The 21,791-nt window shown below is 38.3% G+C and overlaps 1 protein-coding gene across 1 annotated transcript in view; it reads left to right on the top strand.

The window, feature by feature from the left end:
• LOC128664079 (sodium- and chloride-dependent neutral and basic amino acid transporter B(0+)-like) overlaps window positions 1–21,791 on the top strand; it is a 192,865-nt gene that overhangs the window by 56,634 nt on the left and 114,440 nt on the right. Inside the window, exon 3 of the mRNA XM_053718760.1 lies at window positions 13,844–13,975. Within this exon, the coding sequence (XP_053574735.1) occupies window positions 13,844–13,975 (132 nt within the window). The remainder of the gene's footprint in view (window positions 1–13,843; window positions 13,976–21,791) is intronic.

Raw genomic sequence — 21,791 nt, 5'->3', positions numbered from 1 at the left:
AGTAACAAATAATAATAAATAAACAACAATAACTATTGAACACAACATAGAACAGGTTTGGGACTTGTTACCCAGTTGCTGTTAATCATTCAGAAACTAGTATGTTGCTGGTAATAGAAATAACTCCCCTTAAGATGTCCCAGCTAATCGAAATATCTAAAAGAGGTAATATAGAGCGTAGGACTTTAAACTATACATCATCATAAGAGATACAATGTCAACAATAAGCTTAGTAAAGCTAGATAACTCTGTTTAGTGATAAATTTATCCTATATCTTATACTGGAACATATGTCTAGCCCCCTGCAGAAAGAATCCATGCGTCTAACTAAGGAAAGGATGAAAACTTGTATGCCAGACCGTGCCTTCCCAGTAAGCACTGCCCAGCAATGTCTAGTGATGCCTGCATGGAAACACTACAGTGACCAGACAAAGTATCTCTGAAATTAAGGGAACTATTTGGTAATATCAAAGCTCTAAATATTTCACTAAGGGGCAGATCAACTCTCTATCTAACTAAGGCATGTATAATAATGTGTTTCTATACAGTGGGGAGCTTTAAAAGAAGGAAGGTAGTAGCTTGGAAGCATAAAATGTGAGAAAAGCTGTGGTGAGACAAACAGTCGCATACTCTTAACAAGCTCAGATCTAAATGGTAAGGGAAACTGTCCCAACAATAACTAAATAAACACAACCAATACCCACGGGACTCTTCATCAGACAATTTAAATGTGCCATCATTAATAGTGACCTGTGGAGCTTGGGGAAAGCTGAAAGCACTGCAGAAATCACATATAGAGTTTTCATCTGTTGTAGGGACAGCAAGCAGAAGAAGCGTTGTATCCCTTCATTAACCTTAAGTACACACTTTTGTGCTCATGTAATCTAAGTAAATATGTTCGTTTATAAAAGGTGGAAATTATTGTGGTGGGGGAGAGATCTCTGCAGGGGGGTAAACAATCGCCAAAGTGACCAACATATAATAAATTACACAACTAGTATTGTTAACTCCCAAGCTACGTAGTAGAGAACCTAAACCTTGAGGACATAAAAGAAATAACCACATCAATAAAGAAACATATATGGCATAATTTAAACAATACTTTACCAGCAGGCTCAGTCCCTTCATAGTAATTGGAGTCCATTATAAGAACTAAAGTGTCCTGTTTAACCGGGAGGTTAAAGAGCAACTATCTAAAGATGCAGAGGTAAGATGAATTAATGAATAGGACTAGGGTAATCACCCGCCCCAGTACTCCTGCAAGTCCAAACTCAAGTGTCCTCTGTTGGTTGAGAAACATCTTTCCTCTTGGTTTGGTAGTTGAAGGTTTGCGGCAGAGGCCGCCAACTAGGTGCAGAGATGTTCAGTCCCGCTGGACGTGTTGTAGGATCTTTCGGTTGGCCTGGTGCATGAAGCAATTGTAGAGACTGTAGGAGCTTGACTCCCTGTTCTGGGGAGGATATAGAGTATGATCGGTCCTCCATTTGGAAATACAATTTGACAGGGAATCCCCAACGGTATTTGATGTCGTTCTGTCTCAGACATTGGGTGACCTGTTGGAAGGTGCGCCTCTTGAATAGGGTGTGTGTTGAAAGATCTGGAAAAATCTGTATTGTGTGGAAAGGGTCTTTCAAGGTTTTATTGTGAAATGAGGCTCTAAGAATCTTTTCTTTGAATGTATAGTAATGCAATCTTACTATCACATCTCTAGAAGAGCCTGAAGGTGAAGTTCTCGGGCGAAGAGCTCGGTGCGCTCTGTCAATGATGGCTTCTTGGGTTTGCGCAGAGCCCACTAGCTCACAAAACAGATCCATGAGGTATTTGGGGAGGGCAGAGGTATCAACATCTTCCGGGATGCCGAGGATCCTCAGATTATTGCGGCGCGACCTATCCTCTATGTCTGCCATTTTCGATTCCAGGTCTGAGATAGTTTCAGCCAATGATTGAGTATAGGCTAATAAATTGGAATGATCCAAGTGGAGATCCTCCTGCTTGTTCTCCAATGTTTCTGTTCTATCACCTAGAGATGAGATTTCTCTTTTCAGCTCCGTGACTGATGTCTTTAGGTCATGTTTAATAGACGCATGATGAGAGTCCATTTTCTCTGACAGTTCCTTTATGGAGTCAAGAATAGAAGCATTTGTAGTCGTGTACCTCTCACTGGGGAGCAGGGTGGCTCTGTGGGTGCCCCTGCCAGATGTTAATGATTCTCTAGAGCAGAGCTTTCCAAACTTTTCATGTTAATGACACACTTTTTAGACCTACATCATTTCGCGACACAGTAATTCAGTTGTACTAGCAAAAAGGAGGTTAAACTAACTTGTTTTAAGAGATACGGACACATACATAAATTATATAACTAAATGTATTTACAAGTAACAGTATGTATGTGCAAGAATTAAAAAAAAAAGTTTAATAACACCAATAGCTACTTACTATTTTAATGGGTTGTATGAGGTTGATGGGATGAACACAATTTCTGAATATTTGGTGTAATATTAGATAAAGACACTTGCATTTCATCATCAAGCATTTTTAAGCTTCCACTTCCTATCCATATAGCAAGAGCAGGAGCAGCAATGCACTACTGGGAGCTAGCTGCAAAAAAAACCCCACTGACTTCAGCTCAGCATTTAAGCTGCCGCCCTCAGAGCTCGGTGAGTCTGATTGACTACTGCCACTGCTGTCCCACTCACTGACTACACGTGCAGTCACAAGCCGATTAAGGAGACTACACGTGAAGTCAGGAGCCAATGTGCCGCCAATGGGAATAGTTTCAGTTCCCACTGAGCTGTGCCAATAGGTTAAGATGATCTGTGTCCCCCTAGGTATCAATAACGTGTCAACCATGTGATATGTGTAGCAGGCAGGCGGAAAGTCAGAAACCAAAAAAAAAAATTAATAAAAATTTGTGCTGAAGCAGGGACACACCTACACACTGCTGCCGACACACTAGTGTGTCCCGACACACAGTTTGGAAAGCACTGCTCTAGAGTCTTCATCTGAGAAATCCTGCTCGTAGTGAGCTTTACTTGAAAAGTGGTCTGAGAGAGTCCTTTTTGGTACATCAGCTTGTTTCTGCTTCTTTCTTTGGGTATTAGACATTGTAATTGGAATCTGACGCACAGTTGTGAACTAGTTTTCTGGAGGGGCAAAGTTGGAGGTGCGTGGTAGGTGAAGACAGGCAAGTCGGCACTCCCCTGGTGGTGTTTTTATGCCTCCATTAAAAAAAGAGGTAAGGGCAGCAAAAACAAAAGTGTTACGATATTTAATGAGAGTTCACAGCAACCACTAGGTACCTACATAGGGTATTAATAAACTCTCTCTCCCCAGGGAATTTGCTCACTTCAGAGCGGCTTGGGAAAAAGGAGCTGGAGGTATGACCCGTAGGCAAATGGGCCGACGGGAAAGGAGAGGGAGAGAGAGTGGTAAATAATCCCTCCTGGTATCGTGGCTTTAGTTGACTGCGTAGTGTTTGCAGTGCTTATAGATACTATTACTATTACGGTGGATACAGCAGGCCTGTGGCTCCTTAATTAAAGTGTCAGAACTAACTAACAGGCCTTTGTTTGCGGCGTTCTTGGAGGCAATATTGGAGCTCCCAAAATCCTGTCCCCTTATATGTGTGGTACAGCTTATTGTTATGGTAAAGCAGGAGGTGTAAAGATTGATTCAGAGCAGAAAGGGCTCTGAGAGGAGCAGTTCCGTGTGAGACAATTGTCAGATGCGCAACAAAGTGCGGCTGCTTACCCCAAAACAAGTGCGACCTTCGGCAGTTCCTTGTCTGTGTCCTTCCTTTGATTGCAGGAGAGTAGTAGCCCAGTCTGTAGTGTGCACTGTCTCCGTGTAATGTGCACTCCGTGCACTGTCTCCGTGTAATGGGCTCAATGCAGAGCGGAGTAGCAGGGTTGAGTGCGTCCGCAACTTGTAGATGCTCCCTTTGTAGCGGTCAGTGTGTCTCACAGCAGTAGGCCTCCCGGCGCCGCTGCAGGCAGTTAAACCTGTCCCGGTCTCAGAGTGAAACTGAGCGGGCTGCTGCAGTCCTAATGTTTAACGTTCTTAGGGACAGGGAAACCAGACAGGTAAATGTAGGCTCACTTTGGCAGCAGAGAAGATCCAAGGAGCCGGAAGTAGTTTCCCGCCTCTGAGTGCAATGGTTGTTATAACGAAGGGCGTCTAATACATGTATTATCTTTGCAATTTGCCCAATAAATCACACGCCACAGGACCCGGTAGGGATAGCTAGTATGGGAATTAAATAATAAGGGGTCTAGGATCCAAAATAATAAAAATAAAGGTATTTATCTTCGCTTGGTTCACGGAGCTCTTCTTATGTGCAACCACCCGGTATTGTGGCTAGCTCCGCCCCCCATAATATCTATTTTAAACTAAATACAAACTTACCTGTGAAATAAAACCTAAGCTAGCTACAATATAACTAATAGTTATATTGTAGCTAGCTTAGGTTTTATTTTTATTTCACAGGTAAGTTTATATTTATTTCTTTTGTAAGGTGTATCCAGTCCACGGATTCATCCATTACTTGTGGGATATTCTCCTTCCCAACAGGAAGCTGCAAGAGGATCACCCACAGCAGAGCTGTCTATATAGCTCCTCCCCTAACTGCCACTACCAGTCATTCTCTTGCAGCTCTCGACAAGAAAGGAAGTATCAAGAGAGATGTGGTGAATTAGTGTAGTTTATCTTCAATCAAAAGTTTGTTATTTTTTTATTTTATTTTTTTTTCAATTTTTATTGAAGATTTCAAAGATACAATAACAAAACATCATTCAACATCTCAATAATAAATAACAAACAGTTGCACCGTTCCATATTCAATAATTGCGGAATTATCCATTGTTCTATTCAGTGATAAATATTGAAGGCTAATGTGTATGATTGACAGTAGTCAATGGATGTTGTAAGGTATACCTTATTTCCTAAATGGACTGTGCGCTATCATATGTATTGTTATAAAGCGGGGGGGAAATAGAGAGAAAAGAAGGAGTTAGGAAGGAGGGGGTAGTGGGAAGAAAAAAAAAAAAAAAAAAAAAAGTCTAACATGACAATATTGGTAATTCCGTGTGCCCTAGACTCCACATATACAACCTTGCTCCCTCTATCCTGTGGGATGGTTGAAAATGTTATTTTGTTCTATTGGGGTGTTCCCCGTCAGGGGCTTATGCTTATCCCATGTCTCTGAAAATAAGAAGTATAGGTCTAATTTGTTTGCTTTCATGAAGTGGTATCGCTCTAACACTATTAGGAAAAGTTTGTTATTTTTAAACGGTACCGGCGTAGTACTGTTTTTACCTCAGGCAGAAATTAGAAGAAGAGTTTTGCCTGAGGTTTTTGATGATCTTAGCAGGTTGTAACTAAGGTCCACTGCTGTTCTCACACATAACTGAAGAGTATAGGAAAACTTCAGCTGGGGGAACGGCCTGCAGAATTAACTGCTCTAAGGTATGTTCAGTATATTTTTTTCTAGAGAGATGATAAGGTCTAGAAAATGCTGACAGTGCCTGATATATTTAAGGTAAGCCTGATTACAGTGATTTAACAAACGACTGGCATCATGCTTGCAGTAAAGGGTAATATTCATGTTACTTGCTCTTATTACTTAGTATGTAAAACGTTTGCATGATATATAAAAAACGTTTTTTACTGAGGGTGATAAATCTTTATTTGGGGCCTAGTTTTCCACATGGCTGACTAGATTTCTCCCTAGATTCTCCCTAGATTATTGCCCTTTCACTTTGAGTGCATGGTGGGAGGGGCCTATTTTCGTGCTCTAATTGCGCAGTAGTTTTTACATTCTGAGACATCCAGCTTCCCTGAAGGAGTCCCCTGACATATTGGACCTCTGTAAAGGGTTTTTGTGCCTACAAAAGTCTTTTTATGGGCAGGTAGGAGCCACAGTAGAGCTGTGACAGTTTGCTTGTGACTGTTATAACGGTTTTACCGTTTTTCTGCTTCGTTTTTGAGCCTGAGGGGTTAATCATCCATTTGCAAGTGGGTGCAATGCTATTTTAGTCTATTATACACACTGTAAAAATTTCGTAGAGTTAACTGCTTTTTTTCACTGTTTTGCAGTTTTTGTGTTTGTTTTTTTCCCTTAAAGGCACAGTACCGTTTTTTATATTCTGCTTTTTCACATTAATTAAAGTGTTTTCCAAGCTTGCTGGTCTCATTACTAGTCTGTTAAACATGTCTGACATAGAGGAAACTCCTTGTTCATTATGTTTAGAAGCCATTGTGGAACCCCCTCTTAGAATGTGTACCAAATGCACTGATCTTACTATAAATTTTAAAGACCATATTCTGGCTTTAAAAGATTTATCACCAGAGGAAATTGACAAGGGGGCAGTTATGCCGACTAACTCTCCCCACGTGTCAGAGCCTATAACTCCCGCTCAAGGGACGCCAAGTACATCTAGCGCGCCCATTGCTTATACTTTACAAGACATGGCGGCAGTTATGAATCATACCCTTACAGAGGTATTGTCCAAACTGCCAGAGTTACAAGGAAAGCGAGACAGCTCTGGGGCTAGAACAAATACAGAGCTCTCTGACGCTTTAGTAGCTATGTCTGATATACCCTCATAATGTGCAGAAGCCGAAGCAGGAGAGCTTCTATCTGTGGGTGATTTTTCTGACTCAGGGAAGACACTTCAACCTGATTCTGATATGTCTACATTTAAATTTAAGCTTGAACACCTCCGCGTGTTGCTCAGGGAGGTTTTAGCAACTCTGGATGACTGTGACGCCGTTGTAGTCCCAGAGAAATTGTGTAAATTGGATAAATACTATGCAGTGCCTGTTTACACTGATGTTTTTCCAATACCTAAGAGGTTTTCAGAAATTATTACTAAGGAATGGGATAGACCAGGTGTACCGTTCTCTCCCCCTCCTGTTTTTAAAAAGATGTTTCCTATAGATGCCTCTACACAGGACTTGTGGCAAACGGTCCCTAAGGTGGAGGGAGCAGTCTCTACCCTAGCGAAGCGTACAACTATCCCTGTCGAGGACAGTTGTGCTTTTCTAGATCCAATGGACAAAAAATTAGAGGGTTACCTTAAGAAAATTTTTAGTCAACAAGGTTTTATTCTTCAGCCCCTTGCATGCATTGCCCCTGTCACTGCTGCTGCGGCCTTCTGATTTGAGTCTCTAGAAGAGGATCTACAGGTAGAAACCCCATTGGATGATATCCTTGATAAGCTTAAAGCTCTTAAGCTAGCCAATTCATTTGTTTCGCCGTTGCTCATTTAACCAAGCTAACGGCTAAAAACTCAGGTTTTGCTATTCAGGCGCGTAGGGCGCTATGGCTCAAATCCTGGTCAGCTGACGTTACTTCAAAGTCTAAGCTTCTAAACATTCCCTTCAAGGGGCAGACCCTATTCGGACCTGGACTGAAGGAGATAATTTCTGATATTACTGGAGGAAAAGGTCACGCCCTTCCTCAGGATAGGTCCAACAAATTAAGGACCAAACAGACTAATTTTCGTTCCTTTCGAAACTTCAAGTGGCGCAGCTTCAACTTCCTCTAATACAAAACAAGAGGGAATTTTTGCTCAGTCCAAGCCGGTCTGGAGACCTAACCAGGCTTGGAACAAAGGAAAGCAGGCCAAAAAACCTGCTGCTGCCTCTAAAACAGCATGAAGGGTCAGCCCCCGATCCGGAAACGGATCTAGTAGGGGGCAGACTTTCTCTCTTCACCCAGGCTTGGGCAAGAGATGTCCAGGATCCCTGGGCGTTGGAAATTGTGTCCCAGGGATATCTTCTGGAGTTCAAAGCTTCTTCCCCAAAAGGGAGATTTCATCTCTCACAATTAACTGCAAACCAGATAAAGAGAGAGGCATTCTTACATTGTGTTCAAGACCTCATAGTTATGGGAGTGATCCACCCAGTTCCAAAGGAGGAACAGGGGCAAGGCTTCTATTCAAATTCAAATCTGTTTGTAGTTCCCAAGAAAGAGGGAACTTTCAGACCAATCCTACCTATGATCCAGGAGAGTCAATATATGACTACCGTGGACTTAAAGGATGCTTATCTTCACATTCCGATACACAAAGATCTCAGGTTTGCCTTCCTAGACAGGCATTACCAGTTTGTGGCTCTTCCCTTTGGGTTAGCTACGGCACCAAGAATCTTTACGAAGGTTCTGGGGTCACTCCTAGTGGTCCTAAGGCCTCGGGGTATAGCAGTAGCCCCTTACCTAGACGACATTCTGATACAGGCGTCGAATTTTCAAATCGCCAGGTTCCATTCGAACATTGTTCTGGCATTCCTGAGGTCTCATGGGTGGAAAGTGAACGAAGAAAAGAGTTCTCTATCCCCTCTCACTAGAGTTTCCTTCCTAGGAACTCTGATAGATTCTGTAGAAATGAAGATTTACCTGACAGAGGCCAGGTTGTCAAAACTTCTAAATTCCTGCCGTGTTCTTTATTCTACTTCTCGCCCTTCAGTGGCTCAGTGTATGGAAGCAATCGGCTTAATGGTAGCGGCAATGGACATAGTGCCGTTTGCCCGCCTACATATCAGACCGCTGCAACTCTGCATGCTCAGTCAGTGAAATGGGGATTACACAGATTTGTCCCCTCTACTAAATCTGGATCAAGAGACCAGGGATTCTCTTCTCTGGTGGCTATCTCGGGTCCATCTGTCCAAGGGTATGACCTTCCGCAGGCCAGATTGGACAATAGTAATGACAGATGCCAGCCTTCTGGGCAGGGGTGCAGTCTGGAACTCCCTGAAGGCTCAGGGCTCGTGGACTCAGGAGGAGGCACTCCTTCTGATAAACATTCTGGAACTAAGAGCGATATTCAATGCTCTTCAGGCTTGGCCTCAGCTTGCTGCGGTCAGGTTCATCAGATTTTAGTCGGACAATATCACGACTGTAGCCTACATCAACCATCAAGGGGGAACAAGGAGTTCCCTAGCAATGTTGGAGGTTTCAAAGATAATTCTATGGGCAGAGGTTCACTCTTGCCATCTATCAGCTATCCATATCCCAGGAGTAGAGAACTGGGAGGCGGATTTTCTAAGTCAGCAGACTTTTCATCCGGGGGAGTGGGAACTCCATCCGGAGGTGTTTGCACAGTTGATTCAACTTTGGGGCAAACCAGAACTGGATCTCATGGCGTCTCGTCAGAACGCCAAGCTTCCTTGTTACGGATCCAGGTTCAGGGATCCCAAGGCAGCGCTGATAGATGCTCTAGCAGTGCCTTGGTCCTTCAACCTGGCTTATGTGTTTCCACCGTTTCCTCTGCTCCCTCGTCTGATTGCCAAGATCAAGCAGGAGAGAGCTTCAGTGATTTTGATAGCACCTGCGTGGCCACGCAGGACTTGGTATGCAGATCTGGTGGACATGTCATCCCTTCCACCATGGACTCTGCAGCTGAGGCAGGACCTTTTACTTCAGGGTTCTTTCAACCATCTAAATCTATCATAAGATATGGTGTAAATATCTTCATTGGTGTGAATTCAAGGGTTGCTCATGGAGTGAAGTCAGGATTCCTAGGATATTATCTTTTCTCCAAGAAGGATTGGAGAAGGGATTGTCAGCTAGTTCCTTAAGGGGACAGATTTCTGCTCTGTCTATTCTTTTGCACAAGCGTCTGGCGGATGTTCCAGACTTTCAGGCGTTTTGTCAGGCTTTAGTTAGAATCAAGCCTGTGTTTAAACCTGTTGCTCCGCCATGGAATTTAAATTTAGTTCTTAAAGTTCTTCAAGTGGTTCCGTTTGAACCTCTGCATTCCATAGATATCAAGCTTTTATCTTGGAAAGTTCTGTTTTTGGTAGCTATCTCTTCGGCTAGAAGAGTTTCAGAGTTATCTGCCTTACAGTGTGATTCCCCTTATCTGATCTTCCATGCAGATAAGGTAGTTTTGCGTACCAAACCTGGGTTTCTTCCTAAGGTGGTATCTAATAAGAATATCAATCAGGAGATTGTTGTTCCGTCACTGTGTCCTAATCCTCCTTCAAAGAAGGAACGTCTATTACACAATCTTGATGTGGTTCGTGCTTTAAAGTTTTATTTACAAGCTACTAAGGATTTTTGTCAAACATCTGCATTGTTTGTTGTCTACTCTGGACAGAGGAGAGGCCAAAAGTCTTCAGCAACTTCTCTTTCTTTTTGGTTAAGAAGTATAATCCGCTTATCTTATGAGACTGCTGGCCAGCAGCCTCCTGAAAGAATTACAGCTCATTCCACTAGAGCGGTGGCTTCCACATGGGCTTTTAAAAATGAGGCTTCTGTTGAACAGATTTGTAAGGCGGCGACTTGGTCTTCGCTTCATACTTTTTCTAAATTCTACAAATTTGATACTTTTGCTTCTTCATAGGCTATTTTTGGGAGAAAGGTCTTACAGGCAGTGGTGCCTTCCGTTTAAGCGCCTGCCTTGTCCCTCCCTTCATCCATGTCCTATAGCTTTGGTATTGGTATCCCACAAGTAATGAATGAATCCGTGGACTGGATACACCTTACAAGAGAAAACAAAATTTATGCTTACCTGATAAATTTATTTCTCTTGTGGTGTATCCAGTCCACGGCCCGCCCTGTCATTTTAAGGCAGGTGTTTTTTATTTTTAAACTACAGTCACCACTGCACCCTGTAGTTTCTCCTTTCTCTTGCTTGTCTTCGGTCGAATGACTGGTAGTGGCAGTTAGGGGAGGAGCTATATAGACAGCTCTGCTGTGGGTGATCCTCTTGCAGCTTCCTGTTGGGAAGGAGACTATCCCACAAGTAATGAATGAATCCGTGGACTAGATACACCACAAGAGAAATTAATTTATCAGGTAAGCATAAATTTTGTTTTTAACTAGGTAGACTAGTTATTAAATAATTGAGGTTTTGACTTTTATGATACGCAGTAATAAGTTAAGAAATGTTATGTTTTGCATAGCAATCAAATAATATTTTTTCAAATCTGAATACATTTAAAAGTTGTTATCCAATGTCAACAATATGTGCAACAGAATATGACATTTAACTTTGACCATTTCTATGAAGAGCCATGTAATTAAGGAACTATTTGTTTGTATCATTTAAAACTTTAGTTAAAGGGCCACTGTAAGTAAATATTTTCTATGCCTGTTACTAACTAACTACCCCAAATACGCTTTTTATCAATAGCATTTCATTAACATATCTCTACAGTATATCAGAAATCTTGTCTGCAAATTTAATTGTTTTCCAAACCCACTCCGTGGGTATCCTTTGATCTGTACCAATCCGTTTACAATACCTAGGTTTCAAAATGGCGCTTTAAACACAAAGTTATTGGTTTAAGTATTTTGAACACGCAGTGCTGAAAATAGTGGGCAGGATAACATCATCGGCGAATAAAAGATATAACTTTTAGAACGTTATGAAAATATAGGTCAGTAGGTTTTAATTAATGTTTATTAACTTTAATATGTTAGTTGTTTAGCTTAAAAATTATAACAGAAAGTAATCCTTTAACAGACTAGATGTCACAAGTGTTCATTCACCCCGCCTATGAGTATGGTAAGGGGTTAAATGAACAAACATATGCTCCTTAATGAGGCGTGGATTGTTTAGCGAAGGTATTTTGAAAACCAAGCAATCAGTGAGCAGGGTTCAATATTTTAATTAACCTATCATGAAAGAGAAGGTCTTTTAAAAGTTTGTGTAAGCTGTGTTCACATTATGCTATGATTACGGCTGTTGCCGAAACATGTTAGCCATAAGGACACTGCATATGCCACTGACTGGTGGTTTCTGATTTTGTATGTAACTTTTTAAGCTGTTCAACTCCTTGAACACCTTTGGATGGACCGGTGCTCCTTGTTTTCTTTAAACTTAATCTTAGTTATTAAATAGTTATTAACTATTTACTATACTACCTAATAATTTACAAACTTACCTTTGAAATAAAACCTAAGCTGCCCTACACTAAAACTTAACATTACAAAAAACCCCCACTAAAATTACTAAAAATAAATATAACTAAATTACATAAAAAAACAAACACTTAATTACAAAAAATAAGAAACAAATTATCAAAAATAAAAAATAATTACACTTAATCTAATAGTGCCTAATGTCTTCAGGATGGACCCGCTCTGCGCCGAAAGGATGAAGATAGAAGATGCTGTCTGAACGAAGACTTCTTGCTGCCTGGATGAGGACTTCGCCGGCTGGATGGATCCTTCAAGGGGGACTTCAAGAACTGTAAGTGGATCGTCGGGGGTTAGTGTTAGGTTTTTTTTAAGGGTTTTTTGGGTGGGTTTTATTTTTAGTTTAGGTTCTGGGCATGTAAAAGAGCTAAATGCCCTTTTAAGGGCAATGCCCATACAAATGCCCTTTTCAGGGCAATGGTTAGCTTAGGTTTTTATAGATAGTTATTTTATTTGGGGGAGTTGGTTGTGGGGGTGGTGGGTTTTACTGTTGGGGGGGTGTTTGTATTTTTTTACAGGTAAAAGAGCTGATGTCTTTGGGGCAATGCCCCACAAAAGGCCCATTTAAGAGCCATTGGTAGTTTATTGTAGACTAGGGTTTTTTTTATTTGGGGGGGGCTTTTTTATTTTGATAGGGCTATTAGATTAGGTGTAATTCTTTTTTATTTTTGATAATTTGTTTCTTATTTTTCGTAATTTAGTGTTTTTTTTTAATTTAGTTATTTATTTTTTTAATTAGATACTTTTTGTCATTTTTAGAGTAGTGTTAGGATTTTTTTAATGTGCAGTTTAGTTTAATTTAATTGGTAGTTAGTTTAATTTTAGTTTAATAATTATAATAGTTTAATTGTTAGTTTAAAATTAATTTATTTATTATATTATTTATTTAGGGGTTAATATGTTTATTATAGTATATTTCGTTGTGGGGGCTTTCGGTTTAGGGGTTAATAGTTTATTTTAGTATATCTCGTTAAGGGGGGCTTGCAGTTTAGGGATTAATAGGTTTATTATAGCGGTAGTGTGGGCAGACGGCAGATTAGGGGTTAATCATATTTAAATAGTGTTTGCGATGCGAGAGGGCAGCGGTTGTGACGATGATGTCGGGAGCGACGGAATAGGGGTTAATACATTTTAATAGTGGCGGTGATGCCCGGAGCAGCAGATTAGGGAATAATAAATTTATTATAGTGTTTGCGATGCGGGAGGGCCTCGGTTTAGGGGTTAATAGGTTGTTTATGGGTGTTTAGTGTACTTTGTAACATTTTAGTTATGAGTTTTATGTTACAGCTTTGTAGTGTAAAACTCATAACTGCTGACTTTAGATGGTGTTACGGATCTTTGGGTTATAGAGTGTACCGCTCACTTTTTGGCGTCCCAGGCAAATTGGTAATACCGGTGCTATGGGAGTCCCATTAAAAAAGGATTTTTTTTAAAAGTGAGGTACTGACGTTGCGTGATAGGCTAAAAGTTGTGCGGTACACCTATACCGACAAGACTCGGAATAGCAGTGTTAGGGAAAATGAAGCGTTATGGGTCATAACGCTGCTTTTCAATCATAACGCAAAACTCGTAATCTAGGTGTTAGATGCTTAAAAGTTTATTATGACATTTTGCTGGATCTAAAATGGCTTTGTAAAACTGTTTTACAGTTAGTTTTTTGTCAATAGTTAATTGTGTGCTAACCAAGAATCTGTTTTATGAGGTCATGTTCCTATCCACCAATAGAGCCTTTGGAGTTGCACTTATCAGCCAGTAGTCAATCAGTCCCTAAGGATCAGCTGTGCACAACATGCTTCTAAATCAGTTTAAACAGCTTTAACTTTGCTATGTATATGCAAATTGACTGTATTATTTAATTGCATGTTGTGCGTATGTCTGATAGAAATGTTTGAGATTAATGTCTTTCTAACTTTTTTTCAGGTGCATTTCTTATCCCGTATACAATCATGCTGGCATTTGCTGGTCTTCCATTATTTTTCTTGGAGTGTTCAATGGGGCAATTTTCCAGCTTGGGTCCTATTTCAGTGTGGAATGTTGTTCCAATCCTACAAGGTAAATAACAATGTGATATTCCATCTTTCTCTTCTAAATAATTTATATGACTTAGTGTTTAACAAAATTCGAATTTATTTTCATTACTTAGCTTGACCATGCAATGGTAAAAATAAATTTTACATTTTTTTTTACAATTTTACAACTTTTATTTTTAATAAAATACAGTACACTGTATTTTGGGGGCATTTGGGGGCGCATTTATAAAATTAACCAAAGATCTGATCTCTGGTTCATTTTATAATCGCTAATTGCTACCACTAGCTAGCGCTCCACTTGTAATTTAGCCCTAATAGGATATAAATAACTTTCTCTAACCTCTCTTTAAATTACAGTAACAAATACTTCCTTCAGCTTGATGTACTTGTGTGGGCTGATATAGTTAAATAGATGCACATATATCATCCATTTGCTAGGGTTAAACACATAGCTCTCTCAAAACAATACTGCTCTGAATATAAATATTTGTTTCAATAGTATGCAGGTACTACACATTATACATTATACAAGTTGTCAGATGCAAGAAGTGCAATATAGAGGTGATAATACACATCATTATGCAGCCTGGGACAAGAGAAACAATACTATGATGTGTAGAATACAGTGAGAAATGGATGATGCCATTGAGAACCTATTATAGGGTTTGCAAGTTCAGTTTTGTTAATAATATTTTATGTAGCTTGGTTTTGGAGTCTTTTTAGAAAACACAATGCAACCATTGATTATAGAGGTACATTCATTGAATAGACCCTTTCAAATTAACTCTAAGAAGCATATTATGTTATGTTTATCAGATGTTCCTGCACAATAGCTATACAGCAAACCCTGATTTTGTTCATTATGAAGGCATGAGGAAGTTGGCCTGAATTTTGTTATGCCAATGTTGCCTTATTTACTTTTTGAAACCAAAGTCATTCAGGCAGGTGTAATAAGGTTTCACAATTTGTATTAAACAGAGGTGAAAACAAATATAATTAATTGCATTGCCAAATAATATCCCATTGCATTGTTGAATAGGGCTGTAATCATATTGTAAAATAACAACATTGTTTTTGAAAGGATTGATTGCTAGGGAAAAAGATTTTTTTTTTTTTTTTTTTACTCCATGTGGATTTTTGCAAAACTTAAGTCACAGAAACAGCCAAACTTCCTGATTGTGTGTTTGCATGGGTATGTATAGATAATAAATAAAGTGGACTGGTGCACCCATATAATAATAACTATAATATTCTGGACATGTATCATATGTTTTCTACTGTTTTATGCAAGGAATATATTGTGCGGTGTACAGCCTAGGCAAACATACACAGTCTGACTGAGTGCACAGAATAAAAAATCAGCCTAGGCATCTTTTATTAAAGTGAAATTACTTGAAATTATAGACAATTTTGCCTTTTTTTCTTTACTATATAATACCTCTTGATTTAAAATTAATGATGTAGAAATTAAGCTCCCAGTAGTGCATTGTTGCTCTTTCAACAAAGGACACAAAGACAATGAAGCAAATTTGATAATAAACCCAAACTGGGAAGTTGATTAAAATTGTATGCTCTGTCTGAATTATGAAAGAAAAAAATTGTTTTTATGTCCCTTTAAGTTAGTTGAGACTGCATGCAACTGGCTGTATAAACATTAACCATGTTTGAAAATATCTGATAATGTAAATCCAGTTGCTGCTACTAATACTATTAAGATGTTTTCTTATTGATCATGATCCAATGAGCAGTCGCACACAGACTTTTTAAGAGATGTATCTTCTTACATCTCATTCACCTAGATTACGAGTTTTGAGCACTATAGGGAAAATAATGAACGCAACAAAAGTCGCGTTATTTAATTAGCTATAGTGCTGCCACTACAAGTTTTGAACAACATGGCTTGCACGCTTTCCCCATAGACATCAATGGGGAGAGCCGGCTAAAAAAAAGTCTTACACCTGCGATCGTAGAAACAAAAGCTCCGTAATGCAGCCCCATTGATGTCTATGGGGAAAAAGAAAAGACAGTTTAAACCTAACACCCTAACATAAACCCGAGTCTAAACACCCCTAATCTGCTGCCCCTGACATCGCTGACGCCTGCCTACAATTATTAACCCCTAATCTACCGCTCCCGATATTGCCTCCACCAATATCGCCGATATCGCCACCACTATACTAAAGTTATTAACCACTATTCCGCTGCACCCCAACATCGCCGCATTTATATTAAAGGTATTAACCCCTATTCCGCCGCTCCCGATATCGCCGCCACCTAAATAAAGATTAACCCCTAAACCTCTGGCCTCCCACATCACTATCACTAAATAAACATATTAACCCCTAAACCACCAGCCCCCCACATCACAACAACCTAAATTAAACTATTAACCCCTAACCCTAATGTAACCCTAACTTAACCCTAACGTAACCCTAACCCTAAAACCCCTAAGATCTAAATTAAACTTACAATTTTTAACTAAATAAACCTATTAAAACAAAATTATCCAAAAAAATAAAAATTATTCCTTTTCTAATACCCTTTAAAAAAAAAAAAAAAATAAAAAAAAAAAAAAAAAGCCTAATCTAGAATAAACTACCAAGGGCCTTTTGGGGGGGCATTAAAAGGGCCTTTTGTGGAGCATTGCCCTAAGTTAAACAGCTCTTTTGCAAAAAAAAAACACCCCCTAAAAATATACATTACACAAAATAACAAACAAATTATCAAAAATAAAAAAAATATTCCTATTCTAATACCCATAAAAAATTCACCCCAAAATAAAAAAACCTAGTCTAGAATAAACTACCAATGGCCCTTAAAAGGGCCTATTGTAGGGCATTGCCTTAAAGATAGCAGCTCTTTTAGTGAAAAAAAATACAAAGACCCCCCCAAACCCACAAAATAATAATAACAAAAAACCTAAGCTACCCATTGGCCTGAAAAGGGCATTTGTATGGGCATTGCCCTTAAAAGGGCATTTAGATCTTTTACTGCCCGGACCCTAAACTAAAAAATAAAACCCACCCAATAAACCCTTAAAAAAGCCTTTTTCAGGGCAATGGGTATCTTAGGTTTTTTAGACTTAGGTTTTTTATTTTGGGGGGTTGTTTGGGTGGTAGGTTTTACTGTTGGGGGGTCTTTGTATTTTATTTTGCAGGTAAAAGAGCTTATATCTTTGGGGCAATGCCCCACAAAAGGCCCTTTTAAGGGCCATTGGTAGTTTATTGTAGGATAGGTTTTTTTATTTTATTTTGGGTGGGCTTTTTTATTTTGATAGGGCTTTTAGATTAGGTGTAATTATTTTTTCTTTTTGATAATTTCGTTTGTTATTTTCCGTAATTTATTGTTTGCTGTTTTTTGTAACTTAGTATTTTTTTTCTTTTTGTTGATAGATGCGGCTAGATTATGAGTTGTGCGTTAGGGTAAAAAAGCAGCGTTAAGAGGTCCTAAAGCTGCTTTTTTACGCCCGCTGGTATTACGAGTCTTGAAGGTTTAGGTGTACCGCACACTTCTTTGGCCTTACTGCAAAATGACTTACGTAAACTTTGTAAAGTCTTTTTTCTATGGGACTTTCATAGCACCGGTATTACGAGTCTGTCCTAACACATTTAAAAGTCAGTAGTTAAGAGTTTTATGGTACAACGCTGTAACATAAAACTCATAACTAAAGTGCTAAAAAGTACACTAACACCCATAAACTACTTGTTAACCCCTAAACCGAGGCCCTCCCGCATCGCAAACACTATAATAAAAATTTTAACCCCCTAATCTGCCGCTCCGGACACCGCCGCCACCTACATTATATTTATGAACCCCCAATCTGCTGCCCCCAACATCGCAGACACCTACATTATATTTATTAACCCCTAATCTGCTGCCCCCAATGTCGCCACCACTTACCTACACTTCTTAACCCCTAATCTGCCGCCCCAATGTCGCCGCCACTATAATAAACATATTAACCCCTAAACCGCAGCATTAGTTAAATATTATTAACCCCTAATCTATTATTAACCCCTAATCTGCTGTCCATAACATCCCCGCCATCTACCTACATTTATTAACCCTAATCTGCCGCCCCCAACGTCGCCACCACTATATTAAAGTTATTAACCCCTAAACCTAAGCCTAACCCTAACACCCCCTAACATAAATATAATTTAAATAAATCTAAATAAAATTACTATCATTAACTACATTATTCCTATTTAAAACTAAATAGTTACCTATAAAATAAACCCTAAGATAGCTACAATACACTAATAGTACTAATAGTTACATTGTAGCTATCTATCGGCTAGATTTAGAGTTCTGCGGCCAAAGGGGTGCGTTAGCTACGCATGTTTTTTTCCCCCGCACCTTTTAAATACCGCTGGTATTTAGAGTTCACAGAAGGGCTGCGTTAAGCTCCAAAAAGAGAGCGTAGAGGCATATTTACCGCCACTGCAACTCTAAATACCATGTGAATTGTCTTCCTGCGCTAAAGGCCAGGTTCTGTGGACCTAAAGCTAAAACATTTGAGGTGACACTGATTAGATGGAAATGATCACTCAGGACATAGAATATGTTAAATATAAGCTAATATTTATTTATGATAAGAGAGATGATTAAAATATATTCTTTGAAAACAATTTTATTAAAAATTGATTTATTAAAAAATTGATTAAAAATTGAATTTAATTGAATTTGTATTAAAAATGCTGATATATTAATGTTTTTCAGCAAAAATAACAGAGGCAAAAAGATAAAAAGATAAGATATAGGTGAGGTGAGTGTACTGAGCAGAGGATATAGTTAGTATACACAGAACATATAATTAGTATGTTAGTATAACAACAGATGCGGTTAGTATACAGCTGGTGTGATAAGTGCAGTGGATTTGATTGAGGTTAGAGTGTGAACTATAATGGGTCAGCTAAGGGTGTATAGGCTAAAGGTGTGTGTGCTAAAATGGTATATTAAACTAAAAGTGTGTAAACTAAACAGCTATAAAATGATTATACCTAAATTCATGTAGTGGACAAATGTGCAAAAAAGCAAAAAAGCAATGTTAATAGAGCTTGGCTAAAAAGTAAAGTTAATAGAGCTAGGTTAATATGGCTAAGTTATTATAACTAGAACAACATAACTAAAAATAAGTATAAAAAATTGCCATTTCAAACACGATTGTAATAGAACTGTAAAAAGAGTCAAAAGTTCTAAAAAAGTTCTTTTCTGTGCACAGATAAAGAGTGTTGGCATATGCAAAATGTTGGGCAAGTGAAATTTTTCAGTGCCGTCTCCTTATTATGTTAAAAAGTACCTTGTAAGATCAGACTTAAAGTCTTTTTAGTAATTCAATCCTATGGTAAACGCAAATGAAGTAATCCGAAGTTCAGGTAATACCAGGTTACCTTTAGCAGCTTTTTTTCATTAGATCTACTACAACAGGCAAAGAATTCCACATAAAAGGGACCCATAGATGTACTGACAAACATATTATATATCTACTAGAATGTAGCTGTGGAACCCAGTATGTAGGTGAGTCGGATAGAACAGCTCGGGACCGTATTAGAGAACACATCTCATCCATTGAACACATGAATGATGATAGAAATAAAGAACTCCCAGTACCTAAACATTTCAAAGCATGCAATAATGGCAATTTGAAACATTTCAGCTATACTATTATAGATAAACTGAAGAGAAACTGGAGAGGAGGGAATCCTACTTATGCCCTCCTGAGATTAGAGGCCAAATGGATCTTTGATCTAGATACTCTAACTCCTAAAGGCATGAATTTAGAGTTCAATCTAGGGAGTTTTCTGCATGAATAAAGTATTTATATTATTTTCTATATAACAAATAAGACATAGTACGAACTTCTAGTCCTCTGATGGACGTCTAGGGATTAAATTTGTTCTACACTAACTGTCATTTGAAGACAATAGACAATATATAATATAGTTCAATATAATGAAATATATAATACAGGTTAATATAATGAGTTATGTATTTCTAAATTTTAAATTATAAACTTTAAATCATAGACTTTTATTATGTAGACGTAGGCTCAATGAACAGATCAAAATATCAATTCATAATGATCCATTATTAAAATATTTAAATTATTAAAAATACCTCCCCTATAAACCATTATATATAACCATCTTTTTTATATATACTAAATAGCAGCATGTAATGTTTTTACCTTTTTTTCCCTATCCACGTAAGTTTTTAGAAAATCCAAAAATATAACTGGCTTATAAGCAATGTCACCCCCAAAATCAGTAAAACTTCGCAGGCAAAAAGTATACTATTTTACACTTCTACATATGATACTTTTTTATCAGATACACTTTTATGAGATATTTTTTAAAAATGACTTTCCCCCACTCGTAATATTGGTTTCTTTTAATTTTTTAGCTGTAATATATTCCTCTAACAATCAGTCTTTGTATCATTAGCCATATATAACGATAATTGCCCATTTCCTATAGATGTTAGCCTTTTGACAACAAATAAGGAGGTGCTTATATACGTCAAGCTATAAGCTCTGCTATATAAAGACCAAGACGGACACGGAGCAAATCAGAAGTTTGAAAAAGGTCCACGACCGAAACGCGTTACTTCGTTTTTGGCCAAACTGAGCCACCGTAGTCTGTGACGTCAGACTACCATCAGCAGGAAAAAAGACCGGACGAGAACTACTCTGCTTCCAGACGCGGCTTGAAATTCCTAGTGGTAACCTGGCTTTACCATAAAGGACAAGGAAAGAAATAAGGTACCATAATAACAACCTGACAGATGCTTCCTTGAAAAAAAGCTGCTAAAGGTAACCTGGTATTACCTGAACTTCGGATTACTTCATTTGCGTTTACCATAGGATTGAATTACTAAAAAGACTTTAAGTCTGATCTTACAAGGTACTTTTTAACATAATAAGGAGACGGCACTGAAAAATTTCACTTGCCCAACATTTTGCATATGCCAACACTCTTTATCTGTGCACAGAAAAGAACTTTTTTAGAACTTTTGACTCTTTTTACAGTTCTATTACAATCGTGTTTGAAATGGCAATTTTTTATACTTATTTTTAGTTATGTTGTTCTAGTTATAATAACTTAGCCATATTAACCTAGCTCTATTAACTTTACTTTTTAGCCAAGCTCTATTAACATTGCTTTTTTGCTTTTTTGCACATTTGTCCACTACATGAATTTAGGTATAATCATTTTATAGCTGTTTAGTTTACACACTTTTAGTTTAATATACCATTTTAGCACACACACCTTTAGCCTATACACCCTTAGCTGACCCATTATAGTTCACACTCTAACCTCAATCAAATCCACTGCACTTATCACACCAGCTGTATACTAACCGCATCTGTTGTTATACTAACATACTAATTATATGTTCTGTGTATACTAACTATATCCTCTGCTCAGTACACTCACCTCACCTATATCTTATCTTTTTATCTTTTTGCCTCTGTTATTTTTGCTGAAAAACATTAATATATCAGCATTTTTAATACAAATTCAATTAAATTCAATTTTTAATCAATTTTTTAATAAATCAATTTTTAATAAAATTGTTTTCAAAGAATATATTTTAATCATCTCTCTTATCATAAATAAATATTAGCTTATATTTAACATATTCTATGTCCTGAGTGATCATTTCCATCTAATCAGTGTCACCTCAAATGTTTTAGCTTTAGGTCCACAGAACCTGGCCTTTAGCGCAGGAAGACAATTCACATAGATTTTAAATTATCAATTTTATCTGGGGATTTTTTGATATCAACCTGTGTACTTTGAGGTGAACTGTTTCAGCGCTCTCTCGCTCCCTCA

The sequence above is a fragment of the Bombina bombina genome, chromosome 1, assembly GCF_027579735.1.
Source record: "Bombina bombina isolate aBomBom1 chromosome 1, aBomBom1.pri, whole genome shotgun sequence".
NCBI classification, from domain to species: domain Eukaryota; kingdom Metazoa; phylum Chordata; class Amphibia; order Anura; family Bombinatoridae; genus Bombina; species Bombina bombina.
The sequence above is the reverse complement of the archived record's forward strand: the minus strand, read 5'-3'. Positions and strand labels throughout refer to the sequence as shown.